The sequence below is a fragment of the Mustela lutreola genome, chromosome 7, assembly GCF_030435805.1.
Source record: "Mustela lutreola isolate mMusLut2 chromosome 7, mMusLut2.pri, whole genome shotgun sequence".
Classification (NCBI taxonomy): Eukaryota; Metazoa; Chordata; class Mammalia; order Carnivora; family Mustelidae; genus Mustela; species Mustela lutreola.
Window position 1 is genome coordinate 60,365,678 of NC_081296.1, and position 14,933 is coordinate 60,380,610.

General features: G+C 46.1%; 1 protein-coding gene across 1 annotated transcript in view; it reads right to left on the bottom strand.

The window, feature by feature from the left end:
- The window catches only part of RYR3 (ryanodine receptor 3), a 352,315-nt gene that overhangs the window by 93,514 nt on the left and 243,868 nt on the right, over positions 1-14,933 (bottom strand). The window contains exons 48-55 of the mRNA XM_059183407.1: positions 13,985-14,205; positions 11,541-11,631; positions 9,781-9,921; positions 8,378-8,541; positions 6,069-6,147; positions 2,290-2,379; positions 1,168-1,314; positions 919-981 (exon numbers count right to left, since the gene is read on the bottom strand). Of these exons, the coding sequence (XP_059039390.1) occupies positions 919-981; positions 1,168-1,314; positions 2,290-2,379; positions 6,069-6,147; positions 8,378-8,541; positions 9,781-9,921; positions 11,541-11,631; positions 13,985-14,205 (996 nt within the window). The remainder of the gene's footprint in view (positions 1-918; positions 982-1,167; positions 1,315-2,289; positions 2,380-6,068; positions 6,148-8,377; positions 8,542-9,780; positions 9,922-11,540; positions 11,632-13,984; positions 14,206-14,933) is intronic.

Consider the following 14,933-nt stretch of genomic DNA (forward strand, 5'->3'; position numbering starts at 1 on the left):
CTAATTCTGTCCTTCCCTGGTAAGTTATTAGCCTGGCAGTTTGATGTACTTCTGAGAAACACACATTTCCGTCTAAAACTGCATTCTGGCAGCACTTCCTTTGCCACAGGAGTTCAGGACTTTATTCTTGACCTGAGACAGCGAGATGCTAGCAGGAGTCAAGCTACAGTCTAGAATCCCCAAAAGCCTTGAGCTGAGCAGACTAAAAATCACATCTTGGAGAAAAATGGCTGCAAAGATTTCTCAAAGAGAACTCATCTTTACAGTGACCTGGGATGAAGGGAGTATGTTGGAAAGAAAACTTTCTCTAAGGTCCAAAGGCTTGGTCTGATGGGCTGAGGAGTAACTGGCCCAGGCTGTAGCCTGTTTTGGCAACCAATGTGCCTGGGAGGGGAGGGGAGGGGGACAAGGCACCTCAGGACTTTCAATTTCATCCTCTAGGTTATCTGCCCCTAAATCCTGCACCACCAGGGGCCCCTGAGTGAATCCATCATGGGACACACAAGTGTCCCTATGGCTGGTGGCACCTGCTGGGACAAGGAAAGTGCCCCCACCTACGGGCCTTTCCACTGCTTTTCTCCCAGCCCTTATAAGATTTTTCTCCTAGTTGTTAGCTCTGTGTGTTGATAGAGTAATTTGCTGTGTCCTCCTTTTACTGAGGCGTTACCTATTATGATGTCCCTAGAAGAAGGGCAAAGCCTGGCCTTCTTAGAGAACTGCCTTACTCTGCTGAGACTTGCCCCATGGCTCTGGCCCAGTGTGGCTGCCTTCCAGGCTGATACTTTAGTGGTGCTATGTTCAAGGCATTCTTTCCCCGCTCACCCCCTTCTTGAAAAAACTCTTTGAAGGATAATATGCCCTTGCACTCCAGGGATTTGGGAAAGCAAGATATGCTGTCCTGCAGGAACCAACACTGACCTGAAGCTCCCTGGAGAGCACCACGTTAGAGAGGTCCAGGGGAGCAGGGCTGTAGCTGTTGCCCTAGAGAAGCAAAGACAGAATTGCTGGGTTGGCCATGGTTTTCCTCATTCTTATCAGAATCCTGACTTCAGCTGCTGAAGATGTATTCCCAGAAGACCCTCAGGGTTCATCGTTGGTGGTCCTTGGGACCAGTTCTCTGGGGGTTCTAAGACTGGCCCATTGTTGGCCCCGGGCATGCGGTCATACCTGGCTGGCCTGAGACACGCTCCGAAGTTGCTCGTTTTCCCGCTGTTGAACCACGGCCTCTCCCTCTTTGGTCCTCTCCACAGACCAGCCCACAGCCAGCATGGTTTTCAGGGACTCCCGGGCGGGCCAGCGGTAAATTTCCTTCTCCTGGAAGAAAATCCGAGCAGAAGAGATTTGAGGCACACCCCTACACTCTGACTGGCCTGACTCCCTGCAAAGTTGGCCCCCATGGTAGAAGGGGGTGCAGTGGGCTCCAGCCTCCTGTCCTTAGGTCAAGACGCCCTCCGCAGAATCTCCCCTGAAAACGTCATCATCAGTCTTTCTGATGTTTTCAAGTATGAGATCCTATACTTCCTGCCTTTAGAGGGAATGTACCAGACATTACCTAGTTTGTGGAGAAAGAGGAACAAGAATAGGAGAGTGACCCCTCAGGTTCTAGTAGCTGTTTAAGATGGGACTTGTGGAAGTGATCAGCACAAGGCTCTCCTCTGAGCTTTGAAAGTAGAATTTTTTAGATTTAGAATTCTCTTGAGCTATACACAGTTTTGCAGATGGCCAGTATCCATACAATGATACATAAGTCATGCTTTACACACGGCACAAAGCTGACGGCTTACAAAGAACTCTTACTGATCCCTAGATTGGAATTTGGAGTTGTGTTGAACCAAATTTCTCAATAATAACAACAAAAAACCCAAAAGACCTCTCCATATTTCCCTATAGCCTCTTCTCTCTACTCCCTTTGTCTGTCGTGACCGGGAGTCATTTCTATCTGGACTTTCTCCAGCAATTCAGTGCTCTCCTAGCCCTAAGTCCCTCACATCGACAGTCAAACAAAAGCCCTTCCTAGTCTTGTTGCAAATGAACTACGAATGTGCTTTGGCTCAGCCTCCAAGTGCCGAACAGTGCTTCTCCATCTGATGGGTGCTCAGAGCCAAAGAACTGAACATGAGGTGGGGCTCTTGGAAACTGGTCGTGGGCTCTTGCCCACTGGTGAGCTCCTGCGCAGTTTACTTCAACTGGAGAGTGAATTTGCCCAGAACTCCTCTGACCATCTGAAGGAATTCCCAAGGAAGGAAAATCAGCACGGCCACTCAGTGTTACCAGAATCCAGTTTCTTACCTTTTCCGTTAATGTCTTGAAAGGCCTGATCAGTGGATGGGTCTTCACATTTTCGTCCAGGGAAATTCCGTATTTCCATCCATTCTGACTCTGTAGAAATGTTCTCAGTTCAAATATCCTTGGCATCCAAAGAGCCCTGCTGTGTGACCCAAATCCCAGCTTCTATTTTCACTGAACAAACGGAATAATGGGATGTGACAAGAGCTTGGAAATTCCCCCCCAAAGTGTCTAATTGATCCTTTCAGGCTATAAAGCTCTCTGCCCCCTAAATTGTGAACTCTGCTCCTTTATTTCTTCTTGTTTCAGCGGCTGTCCTCACTGCTTACTCGCTTGTGTTTCAGACAGAAGGAGGTTTCAAAAGACCTGAGAACAATGCTTCTCAGGTCACCAGCATGTCATGATTACAGGCAAAGGATGGAAGTCAAGGCCAAAGACCAAAGGGGACTGGTCCTGTTGCCCACTGCCTGGAGGGGGCCGACTTGATTAGCACTGTGTGCCCGCCCACCCTAGAGCGGAACTGTAGCAATGCATGTCCCTTGGAGTCATGGGAGTTTAAGAGTTTCAAAATCCATTCAACAAACATCAGTGGAATGCCTGCTATAGTAGGTGCCAGACTCTGTCCCGGGCATTGTGGATACAGAGGTAAGTTAGAGCCCCCACTGGCCATAACCTCACAGCCCAAAGTCTCCTGGCTGGTTTTTCTCAATCTCCGCCTCTACACGCTTATTAACGTGTCTCTTTCTCAAGCTTCTGTTCCTTCTCCAGAGCACATTTTCCCTGGTAGATGAAATCCAGGCCCATGGTCTACAGGTGGACTAATTTCAAATCAGTATTCCAGCCCAGATGTCTTCCCTAATTTCCAAACTTATTTAAGCTTGGCTTGGATGCCACAGTTACCTCCTCACATGCCTGAAGCAGAACCTGGCATTTCACTCTTCTTGGGGGGCCCCATCTTAGTCTCCCTGCATTTCGGAAAATGGCAGCAGCGTACGCTCACTTTCCAAGCCAGACATGTGGCAAGCTTCCTTGATGTCCCCTTCTCTGCACCCTCTCACATGTGTTCAACTTCCCAGACCCCTTCATTTGCCTGCCTCTCCCTAGTTTCTGGGCCAGTGTTTCAGCTCTGGCCACCATCAGCTCTCACCTGGATTACCATAACAGCCTCCACATGGTCTCCCTGCCTCCAGTCTCGCCATCTCTCCGTGGACTCCATTTTCTATGTGACACTCAGGTGAGATTCTTAAAATCACCCGGATCAGGGCACTCTGCTGCGTTAAGATTTTCTGACTCCCAGCTGTCATAATGGTAAAACCCAAACTCCACAGCTTCTAAAGCTATCATGAGATCTTGCTGACTTTCTAGACTCATTTCTCACCCTTCTTCCTCTGCTCTACTCTGTGATCCCACCACATTGAACTATGCTTCTCCAATGCCACCAGGCACACACAATCTCTCTCTCTCTCTCTCCCTCTTTTTCTCTCTCTCTCGTCTCTGCTTGCATCTGCTGCTCCCACGGACTGCAGTACATTTGTTTCCCTGGGCCTGGATAACGACTCATCCCTCCGCATACAGTACAGATGTCACCAACTCATGAAAGCATTCCTGGACCCTTACTATTAACTTAGGGACTCCTCTTACAGGTTATGTGCTCTAACCCGGTGCTCCTGACCACTGCTGAGCTAAACAACCTGTATGATGACTGGCTTCATCTGTTCACTCCACCAGACTGTGAGGCTCTTGCGGGCAGGGGAGAATACTCTTTCCTTTGCTAGATAGTCAATACCCACTAGACAATGGTGAACAAACATGTTCCCTTATAAATGTGGAGCTTACGGTCTAGTGGGAGAGGGAGAGAGACTGACCACATACCACATCAGGAGAGGCACAGTTGATAACTGGCATCACTGTGTAATTCTTATAAATATATTAAAGTGCTATGAAAACACTATGAAGGAAATGGGTAGGAGGCTAAGAAGGCCTACATCTGGGAAATCTGGGAAAGGGGTATGTTAGGAATTCACACTGAGATGGGTAGTTGAAGGATGAACTGGTGACTGGCGTTGGCATGTGTGGATGCAGATGGGGACCTGGTTCAGGGTGAGAAGGGGCTCATGGGGAGTGCGTGGGAGTGTGTGTGTGTGTGTGAGACGGAGACAAAGAGGAATAGACAGAGATACTAAAAGAAGGGGATGTGGCTGGAGGGTGGAGGGCAGAGGGCAGAGGGCAGAAGGAGTGATGGGGCTGGAGAGGGCAGCAGAGGCCAGATGAGATAGTGTCTGCTGTCAAGCCACGTTTAAGATTTTGGCCTTTGTATTAAAAATGGTCTGAAGCTATTGAAGGATTTTAACAAGGAGAAGGACTGGGCTGGGAAACAGTGGTAGAATAGGACTCAATCTGCATACTGAAACTAGCACTTGCCAACAGCGTAAAGAACAGAACAGACAAAATGCACGTGGGCAGACTGGTTAGGATGTTATCACCAGCATCTGGGCCAAGGATGACTGTAGCCTGGACTAGAGCCATGGCAGAGATAGAGACCTACACAAATGTGAGAGGGACTAAGGAGGTAAAATCCACATGGCTTAGTGAGAGACTGGCTGTTGCTATCAATTCATGGAGGTGTCCCTTTCCCCTGATCCCTAGGCTGGCCAAATGGGGTACTGATCCTTCGAGAGCAGGGGTCAGCAAACTAGAGCAAACTGGCTTGCCTTTCAGCCAAGCACTGTTGTAGAATTAGTTTTTTTGGGGACACAAGCACACTCTTGTGTGTCCCCTCCGACTATTGTTGCGTGGCAACAGCAGAGATAGGTGGTTGTATCAGAGACCGCCCAGCCCACAAAGCCTAAAATGTTTACTATCTGGCCCTTTACAGAAGAAGTGTGCCAAGCCCTGTTCTAGAATCATGAGGCACGAGCTCATTCTACAGTTAATAAGGCTTGTTGTTATCATCAGTCCCAAACAGAAACTGATCAAAGAATAAAGGCAGACCCCAGATCAATACAGAGGCTGAGCCAGCAGATCAAGGTTTCTCCGCTCCAGGGCACACGGCTCTGAGGTGGTTTTCTGTGGCTTCATAGAGGACCTGGCTTCCTAGTTCTGCACCGGAAGCCGCAGCTGAGCAATGGCCCCAATTCTTCCCTGGCTGCCCACAGGAATCCTGGATGGCTTTGGCACAGGCCTCCCACTTCGCCTGCCAGCATTAAAGGGCTGACAGAGCAATTAAACTCATTAAGCAGCCTGACCTCATGTGGTGAGGAATTTTAAACACCAGATGGACAAGCTGATTAATAAGGGAGTGTCTAGAAATTCTACCGATGCCCGCCATGGGAAGATAGTGTATCATCCCTAGAATAAAATTCAGTCTGCTGGCAGAATGCGAGGGCAAGGCTTCAGTTTTATTTCCGCTTTTCCAAGGGTACATTCCAAGAAAAAAAATAATGAAAGCTTCCTGCCCTGCATTACGCGTTGACGTCAAAACCACGCAAGCATGTGCTTGGAGCAAACCCCAGAAAATGCAATGTTTAGAAAGGAGTTAACGCTCCCGGAATCAATCATTTTCTTAAGAAGTACAAAAAGCAATACTAGCCCTTGCTGCTGCCTATTTCTCTAACCTCCACCAACCCTGGGAAATTGCTGCTCAGTAATAATGAATGCTCTTGGCACAGCCAGTCCATCACTGAGACAAATCAGGCAGATTTCCAGAATTGGACCCTTTAATGTTGTTGGGCTGTTCCCACCACCCCCCCCCCGACAATTGTCAGTTGGATGATAATCCCTACCTTGTCACAGGCCCATTTATCATGTGAATGCTCTGCATACTTGGTGACGATGTATTCCCATTTTTCAGGCAAGGAGAAACTGTGAAATGAGGAAAAAAACAAAAAAACAAAAAAAACCCACCGCGTTATGACCTCCCCAAGCAATTGAGCTGGATGTATGGTGAAGACAGCCAGCACCAGCAATCCCCAGTCAGAGGCTGGATTGCTGCTCCAAAGCCGAAGTTGGATTCCCATCAGAGAACTTCTGTGTGGAAGGATGGCATGTCCATGCTGGGCCACACACATACACACCCTATCTCATCAGAGGACGTCCCTGCAGGAGCTCGGCTGCACAGGTTACCTCCTTCCAGCTGCTCCACGTGCCCTTGGCTTCCAGAGACCCACCCTGGCTCCTGGGCCACACCAGTTCAGGTGAGACAGGGAGAATCCCTTTATCCAAAGACCCTGCCTTTCACCCCATCACTCCAATCTGGGAATGCCAGAAAGGCATAGGTAGAAGAGCAGATATTACAAAATAGTGGCGGTCGTCAACATTTTTGGATGCAATGACTCATGTTTAAATATTAGAATGTGGTTCGGAGGGCAGACATCTGTTCTTTTGAGAAACAAGTCTTACATTGCACAGAGTCTTACATGAATAGTCACCAAGAACGGGCATACGACTAGGCCAATCAGACTCACTGTCCCTGGCATCGGAATCTGAATCTTGAGATGTCTGAGACTAAGGCAGCAAACTCTTCCAGCTGATTCATCCAATGGAGATCCTACTGGAAGGTTCTTCATTTGGTCACTCTGCCTTGTTTCCTGTCCTTCCTGAGGCCTGGTTAGTCAGCTTTTCATTAGGTTTTGATACTAAGTCACTGAATCCTTGCAATAAGGTGATTCTCTGCTTAACTTATAGCTCTGGTCACTCATATTACTCAAAGAACCATACTGGTGCCAGAGGTATATGTGAAGAAATCGGAACTCTCAAAATAACGTGGAACCATGAACATCATTAGCAAACAGCTACTCTAGTGTTTATGAAGGCATCCAGGTTACTAATACTATCTGTCATCCTCCAGCACATTTACATTTGCACAAGGTGAAGTTCTCCAAAGTCAACGTCTGCCTTCTCTTGGGCCCTAGCCTGGTGATTTGCCATGCCTCTTACCTCTTCTTTATGGTAGGTTCAATTCTGTTTCCCTCCATCCCCTCAGCTCAAGGTTCTAGCTGATGGAATGTGGACTTAATTTTCCCAAAGATGAATTTTATACATTATCAAAGGTGATAGTCTCTAAGAATGGCTCCTATGATGCCTGTCATATGAGAACTGTTGCCACAAAACACAAGTCCTAGGGGCTCATACAGCAGGTCTTGCTTTCCCTGCTCTACCTAAAGCATTTTTAGAGTTCTTCATTTAAAATGCACTAGAGGGCGCCTGCGTGGCTCAGTTGGTTAAGTGACTGCCTTCGGCTCAGGTCATGATCCTGGAGTCCCGGAATCGAGTCCCACATTGGGCTCCCTGCTCAGTGGGAAGTCTCCTTCTCCTTCTGACTCTCCCTGCTCTTGTGATCTCTCATTCTCTCTCTCTCAAATAAATAAAATCTTAAAAAAAAATAGAGATGAAGACTGCATGACCTGCAATACATCGTCATAACCAGGAAAAAACTGTAACAAGACAAAATTGAGTCTATGTTGCCCAATATTTTATTTGTGGCCTAGCCATTACCAGGGAGGAATGCTGGAGAACCAGAAGGAGGGAGGAAAATACATTATTATAAGGTTATTCCAAAATTCCAGCAAAATTCCAGCATGGCAAAGAGTGGGTCCAGTCTTTCAAATAAGGACCCCATGTTGTTCTGTACTCATACCCCGAGGTCTTACTGGAATTCAGCTGAGTGTTATTTATAGAGTTGTTTTGATGTACGATGCTATTAGAACAATAGAGGTCTAATTCACAAAGAATGAAGATTTTGTCAAAAAACTCATTAATAAATTAATTGCATCATTTGTCAGGGCAAGTCTTGCAGTGCCTCAGGCGACATTTACTTGTGGAGAACATTCATCTCTTGTAATAAATAAACCACCCCCCAAAAGAAAGCCCAGAACATAATAATACAGTATATAATCAGATATGGATGGATGAGACCTTCAGGAGTTGAGGACAAAATCCAGTGTGTGATGTAACTTGTGGTGTTAAGGGAAATGATCAGCAGTGTTGGCTGGAGGGAAGGAAGGAAAGTTTACATTTCTTGCCACCTTCTGAAAGAGAAACACTGGCCACTGCACAAGATAAAGGACCAGCTAAGAGAGGATTCTGGACTCACTTCATGGTGTTGATGGGTTTGGGGTCAAAGTTGCCATCCGCATCCACTGAAATCTGCTTCTCCAACGTGGCTGAGATTCTGGTGTCTAAATAATCTGGTGGCAGGGCCCCCGCTATAGCACTGAGACAAGGAAGGGCCATTCGGAAAAGGTCTGGGTCATACTTCTGTGAAGAAAGACAAAGGCCATGTTAGTACAGAGATGAGAACCAGAGCTACCCACGCAGAACCATTCAACAATCAGCTGAAAAAAATTAACACGCTTGCTCTTGCCCAGTTAACCAAAATGGGGAATGTGTAAATCCTTGGATACTTTCTGGGGGAAACTGAGTGATCCTTGCAGGATGAAACGATGACCTGCAAAGCCCTCAAGTCATCATTGCTTTAAGTTGAAAAACCTTAAATTGAGGTTTAAATTGTTATCTCCCAAATAGTTAATCGCAAGTGTATCTAAGGGTTGGAGTGGTCTATAAACTTGTCTGCTATAGATGGTTATAGAAACTGACCCAACCTGTGACTGGATTGGGCAAAAGCACCTCTGCAAGTCCCCTCACGAGCTGATATGGGTCTTACGTTGGTATCACCAGCAGAAGCTCAGTATCGCATCCACTGTCTCTTGAATGGGGCCCAGAAGAAATTTCAAATAACATGGGGTGAGGAGCAGCTTCTGATCTACTCATACTAGACCAAAAGAACTGGAATGAAGAAAGTTTAAGTGCAGGCGAACAGCAACCGCAGCTATACAAGTGCTCCAGACTTCGGTGAGAAGACCAGACCGACTCCTTTCCACCTTTAAAGTCGATGACCTCAGAAATCTAAATAACCTGGGTTAAGGGGAGTGGAGGCAAGTGTGAGAGTCTGAACTTACTTTGCTCAGACTCTGCAGAGGCTTGGGATTCAGAGGCCTGCCATTTTCACTCAACTTCCCCCTCAAACGAGTAGCTGTGAAGAACCTTCCCCAGAATGGCATGCGGTCTTCTGAAAAATCCCATGTCTCAACCTCGCAGCAGTTGTTAGGGTTTCTCCTCTATACCTGAACTTGGTAGAGGCTGGCTAACAGGGCCACACAATGTCAGAAGGAGAGGAGTGGGGCGGCATGTAAGTCAAGACTGAACCTAGGACATATTTTTCTAATTTACTCTGGGAGTCCTTCTCCCATGTATCAGCCTTGTGAGTCTGGCAACATCAACTGTTCTGAGACTTTTCCTCACCTGTGAAATGACGATTAGCAGAGTTCCTGTTCCAGAACATGGGGAGGTAAGGATGGTGTAATATGCTTATGGAGTAATTGGCACTGTCCCTAGCAGGTGGCAAAGGCTGATAATATTAGCTATCGTTATGCATAGGCATTGATTATTCCCTGGTTATCAAGGCCCCCCTCTTTGTTTGGGAAGTACTGCCACTACCTTATGGGAAAGGGAGTCGAAAATCCCCCAGAAGAGCTTCTCCGTCAGGTGCAATTCTTCTTCCACAGCTAGCCCGTAGCTCCCCCATCCTGAAGGCAGACAGTAATACTTCCAGCACTGTTCATAGTGATTCGTCAGAAGCTGGGAGGTTGAACAGGATTGTACCAGTGAGTGGGGCAGAGAAGTTCCACAGGCGTCCGCACCATGCAGGGAAGAACAGAATAGCAAACAGCCAACATGAGAGTGAAACCAACTGCTGAACCAGCTGCGTGAGCTACAGAGAGGCCCCTGGACACTACTGGGAATGGGCCGCTTTCCTGCCTGATGAGCTCTAGCCTGAGCTGAATCTGCCTGTAATTCTTGTGCCTCCTAATACGCCCCTCGCAGTTGGAAAATGGAGAGAAACTGTTTCTACTTCCAACGAGAAAAAACCTTCCAGGCACTTGAAGGTGGGAAGAACGCCTTCTGAGACATTTGTTTATAAATCTAGAAGATTCTCAGTGATGCTGCTATGGGAATGATGGGAGCATATGGTGGGTCTGAATATTTTCTCTACATTGATTTCTGCCCATGGCTTTCCTTGCTTTTCTTTTCTCTTGAGGCTTCTGACGGCTCGGCCCTGTTACCAGAGTTCCACACGTGGCCAGCAGAGGGCAGAAGTACAGCGCCAATGTTCCCATCCCAGCAGGTGGGATCCACATCCTCTAAGAAAAGTCCCGTTGGTCTAAGACATAAAGGTGAGCTCACTGAATGCTATTGATGCTGCTTGCTCAGGAGCCAGAATCCAGCTGACTGTACAGGCCTGCTGAGGAAGCAATGCCAAGTTGAACTGTGAAAACCATGGTTTTCAGCTAAAACACTTACTGGGATTAAGATTCGAGAGAACAAGCCCTTGGAGGGCAGTGGAATCTCTGACAATACACAAGCTGTTTTCTGCTGGGCACGGAGACAGAGTATGGAACTAAAGGATTCTGGGCATTCTGTTTATCCCAGTAAAGCGCATCTTGAAATCCTTGCTTAGACTATTTCTGAGAAGAAGGAAAAGTTCTGTTAAGTCACCAGGTGGCAGAATTTTCAGATGTGGCTGACCACGGCTGACACAATGAACATGCAAATACAGCAGGTGCCTCTTAGGTAAAATATAAAAAACATGGTTCTCTTGGGTGGGCAGCTGACTGTGGTGCACTCCCACTCAGACCCAGATGCTCCCTGTGCTGGTGATAAAACTCTTGTAATTAATGAGAAAATCATCAAGGAGACAACAGATAGCTCTTTGACTGTACGTTCCATTAGTAAAGGGAAAGCAGGGATAAGAGTAAAAAACAAAAAAGAGGGACTGTTATAGAGGAAGAAAGAAGGCACTGGACAGTATGGATGAGTTCTATAAGTTCTTAGGATCTATACTTGAATGAATAATCACCAAGTCTTCAAAGCTCTGACATTGAAGATATTCTGGAAACCTAATTAAGGTACAAAGTGCAAAAATCCAAGTCCCCCTCATTAATTTCTGCTAACTAACTGACTAACATTTAGTCAGTGGAAAGCAATTAAAGAACATTGGAGCAGTTAATGATTTACTCTCTGCAACCCAGACAAGAAGGGGTTTGATAGGGTGGGTTGTATCTTGCTAGCCCTCAGCTTAAGAAAGTCACATCCATTTAATGTGTCTTTTGCTCCCCCAGTTGTGAAGACCTCACATTTTGCAAGGCAAGTCTCCATGCCATGGACGGTGTTTCTGTTAAAGGGAGGAGGAGGTTCACCTTAAGGGGCATTTTGCAGTACTCGTTGAGCTGTGGCACATCAAAAACCAAACGTCGCAGGAGCTGCTGTAACATGGAAGGCCTCAAATGACTGCAGTGTGAAATAAAAACAGAGAGATCAAGTTAAAAAAATGATAATAAAGGAAGGAAGGAAGAATGAAAAAAGAAACACTCATCCATAACCATACACCAGAGCTAAGCCACTGAATACTTAGTTCCTAAAGTAAGATCTTGGGTAAATCACAGCAATGATAACACACTTTATAAAGGGAGTACAGGGGGCACCAGGGTGGCTCAGTGGGTTAAAGCCACTGCCTTCAGCTCAGGGCATGATCTCAGGGTCCTGGAATAGAGCCCCTCACTGGGCTCTCTGCTCAGCAGGGAGCCTGCTTCCCCCCACCTCTCTGCCTGCCTCTCTGCCTACTTGTGATCTCTGTCGAATAAATAAATAAAATCTTAAAAAAAAAAAGTGAGTACAGTTGACCCTTGAACAACATGGCAGTTAGGAGTGCTGACCCCTGCCCCACTCAGCCAAAAATCCATGTATAACTTTCCAGGGTGCCTGGGTAGCACCATTGGTTAAGTGTCCAACTCAATTTTGGATCAGGTCATGATCTCAGGGTCATGAGATTGAGCTCCCTGTCGGACTCTGTGCTCAGTGGGAGTCTGCTTGAGATTCTCTCTATACCTTAGTGCTCCCCCACCAACTCTCCCTCTCAAATAAATAAATCTTTTAAAAAAAAAAATCCATGTATAACTTTTGACTCTCTCCAGAACTTTACTAATAGTCCACTGGTGACTGGAAGCCTCACCAGTAATGTAAACAATTAACAACCATTTTCTTTTCTTTCTGTTTAATTTTTTAAATTTTATTTTTTATTTATTTTCAGCATAACAGTATTCATGATTTTTTTCACCACACCCAGTGCTTCATGCAATCCGTGCCCTCTATAATGTCCACCACCTGGTACCCCGACCTCCCACCCCCCTGCCCCTTCAAAACCCTCAGATTATTTTTCAGAGTCCATAATCTCTCATGGTTCACCTCCCCTTCCAATTTCCCCCAACTCCCTTCTCCTCTCTAACTCCCCATGTCCTCCATGCTATTTGTTATGCTCCACAAGTAAGTGAAACCATATGATAATTGACTTTCTCTGCTTGACGTATTTCACTCAGCATAATCTCTTCCAGTCCTGTCCATGTTGCTACATGTTGGGTATTCATACTTTCTGATGGAGGCATAATACTCCATATAACACCCATTTTCTATTACATGTATCATACACAGTGTTCTTATAATAAAGGAAGCTAGAGAAAAATATTAACAAAAATCATAAGGAAGAGAAAATACAGTTAGAGTACTGTATTTATTGAAAAAAAAAAAAATCCACATACCAGTGGACCCGCACCATTCAAACCTGTGTTACTCAAGGGTAAACTGTATAGTTAAAACATAGAAAGAGGAAATGTGTGGTTAATAAATTGAGATATCTAAGGTAAAGTCTCATCACTGGGTGACGAGAGGTTGTAGGGCCTGTGCACACTCAAAATGTAATCATTATGTACAAAGAATATAAAAGAAAGAAGGAGCAGTGGATTTTATAGCCATCTCTAAGGGCCAGGTTTCCCTTCGACTTTGCAAAGGATGAAGCTGGACCTGACCAGTACGTAGGTGGAATCTGAGGCCACCTACTGGTGTGATCAGAAGAGAATTGAGGCCTTCTGAGCTACTTATCCTGAAATCCTCACTAGTGGAATCATATCTTTAGGTTAAGGCTCTGTCTTCAGAAAAAACTTAAACAGGCAAACGCAGTAGCTAATTAGAGAACAATTTCTCAAATTATCAAAGAGCTCACAGCCTTGGTAGTTGATGCAAGTAAACTCTAAGAGAAAGGCGAGATAAGCAACATTGATTTAGCTTTTAGTTGTAGACTGCCAAACCTTTTAAAAACCCAGTAGCACCTCCAAGTTCTCTGCCCAGAAAAGAGCCTGTACACACACATATAATTTAGAAGTATGTTCAGCTCAAGACTGCCTGAATTCCATTCACAGATGGGTAAGGAAGAAGCTGTGGAGGAAAAACTTGCTTCTGGCTCTATCATAAGAACCAAAACAAGAGCTCTTCATCTGAACACTGAATACTTGCCTAAAAGACAGTCTCATCTTCTGGTCCAAGGAGCCTCAGGGCAAGAGCCTGAGCTGCATCCCCCATTTCTCCACAGTGAGAGATGAACTCAAGGGAGAGGGGATCAGAAAGCTGGTGGCAATGGGTGGGGAGGGACAGAGCATATCCTTCGAGGAGATGACTGAGAAAGTGGTAGGAGTATGGCTAAGGCCTGCAAGCTTCCTCAGACTGGATTCGCCAGTTTTTCAATTACACAATTAAATGCAGTGGACGGGGAAGCATCCAGGCAGGTGAAAAACTTGGGTGGGGGTATACTTACTTGCAAATGGCGAGCAAACATTCTTCTATGGTGTCCCTCTGAGCTTTGGTGAGGGAACGTCCTTTGGAAAGCCGGTATATGGTCTGCAGCGTAGAATCGACGAGAGATGTGTAGTGCTCCGTTCCGGCAAAGAGCGGGGCGCATCTTGTGAGGAGTGGGAGCACGGCAGAACATAAGTACCTATTTAGGGCAAGCGCAGCCTCTGTGGTGCTCAGGGAAACCTGGGAAAGGGGATTGGGACACTGGTTAATCTCCTGGGAAAGACTGAGCAAAGCTTACCTGGAGTTCGGAGCTCCCATCTAGCAGGTGGGACAGCTTACTCACAACAGCGTCTCAAAGCCACAGGGTGAACAACTTCCTACCTTGTCAGCAGACCCACTTCTCTTTGGCATTTTCAATGAGAAAATACAAAGTCAGGTTAAAAATAAAAACAAACCGAAGGAATGCAAAGGCTGGCTGGCCCTTACTCATTTCACAACCATCTGTTTCCCTTGAAGATGGATCCTAAAACCTATTAACATCAGCGGATGACCAGTCTAACCTACCACATTTGCAAAGGCCAGCTGCAAGCTACTGTATTATTACTCTGTTTGAGCTCTCTTTTCTCATCTATGGAGACTCAATAGTTGTCCTCTTGTGATTTTGAGATTAGTAAGTGGTTACTGGCCAAGCAAGCCATCAAACCACTGCTTTTGTGACAGCTTTAGTGACAGAAAGTGGAGATCTGACCCCCATCACTTAAATTATAAGCTTTGTGAGCCATTCACAAGGTGATGAATGGCATGAGGTAGAGGTCACTAAAGGGAACCTAACTTTACCTGGGAAAAGGGTACACGGAATAGAAACTTGGGATCCCCTTTAAAACTCTGCTGTAATCTTCACTCACAGTGTCCTTTCTCATTCATTTAGACAGGCCAGATACAAGGAATGCTCACTTAGTGACACTTAG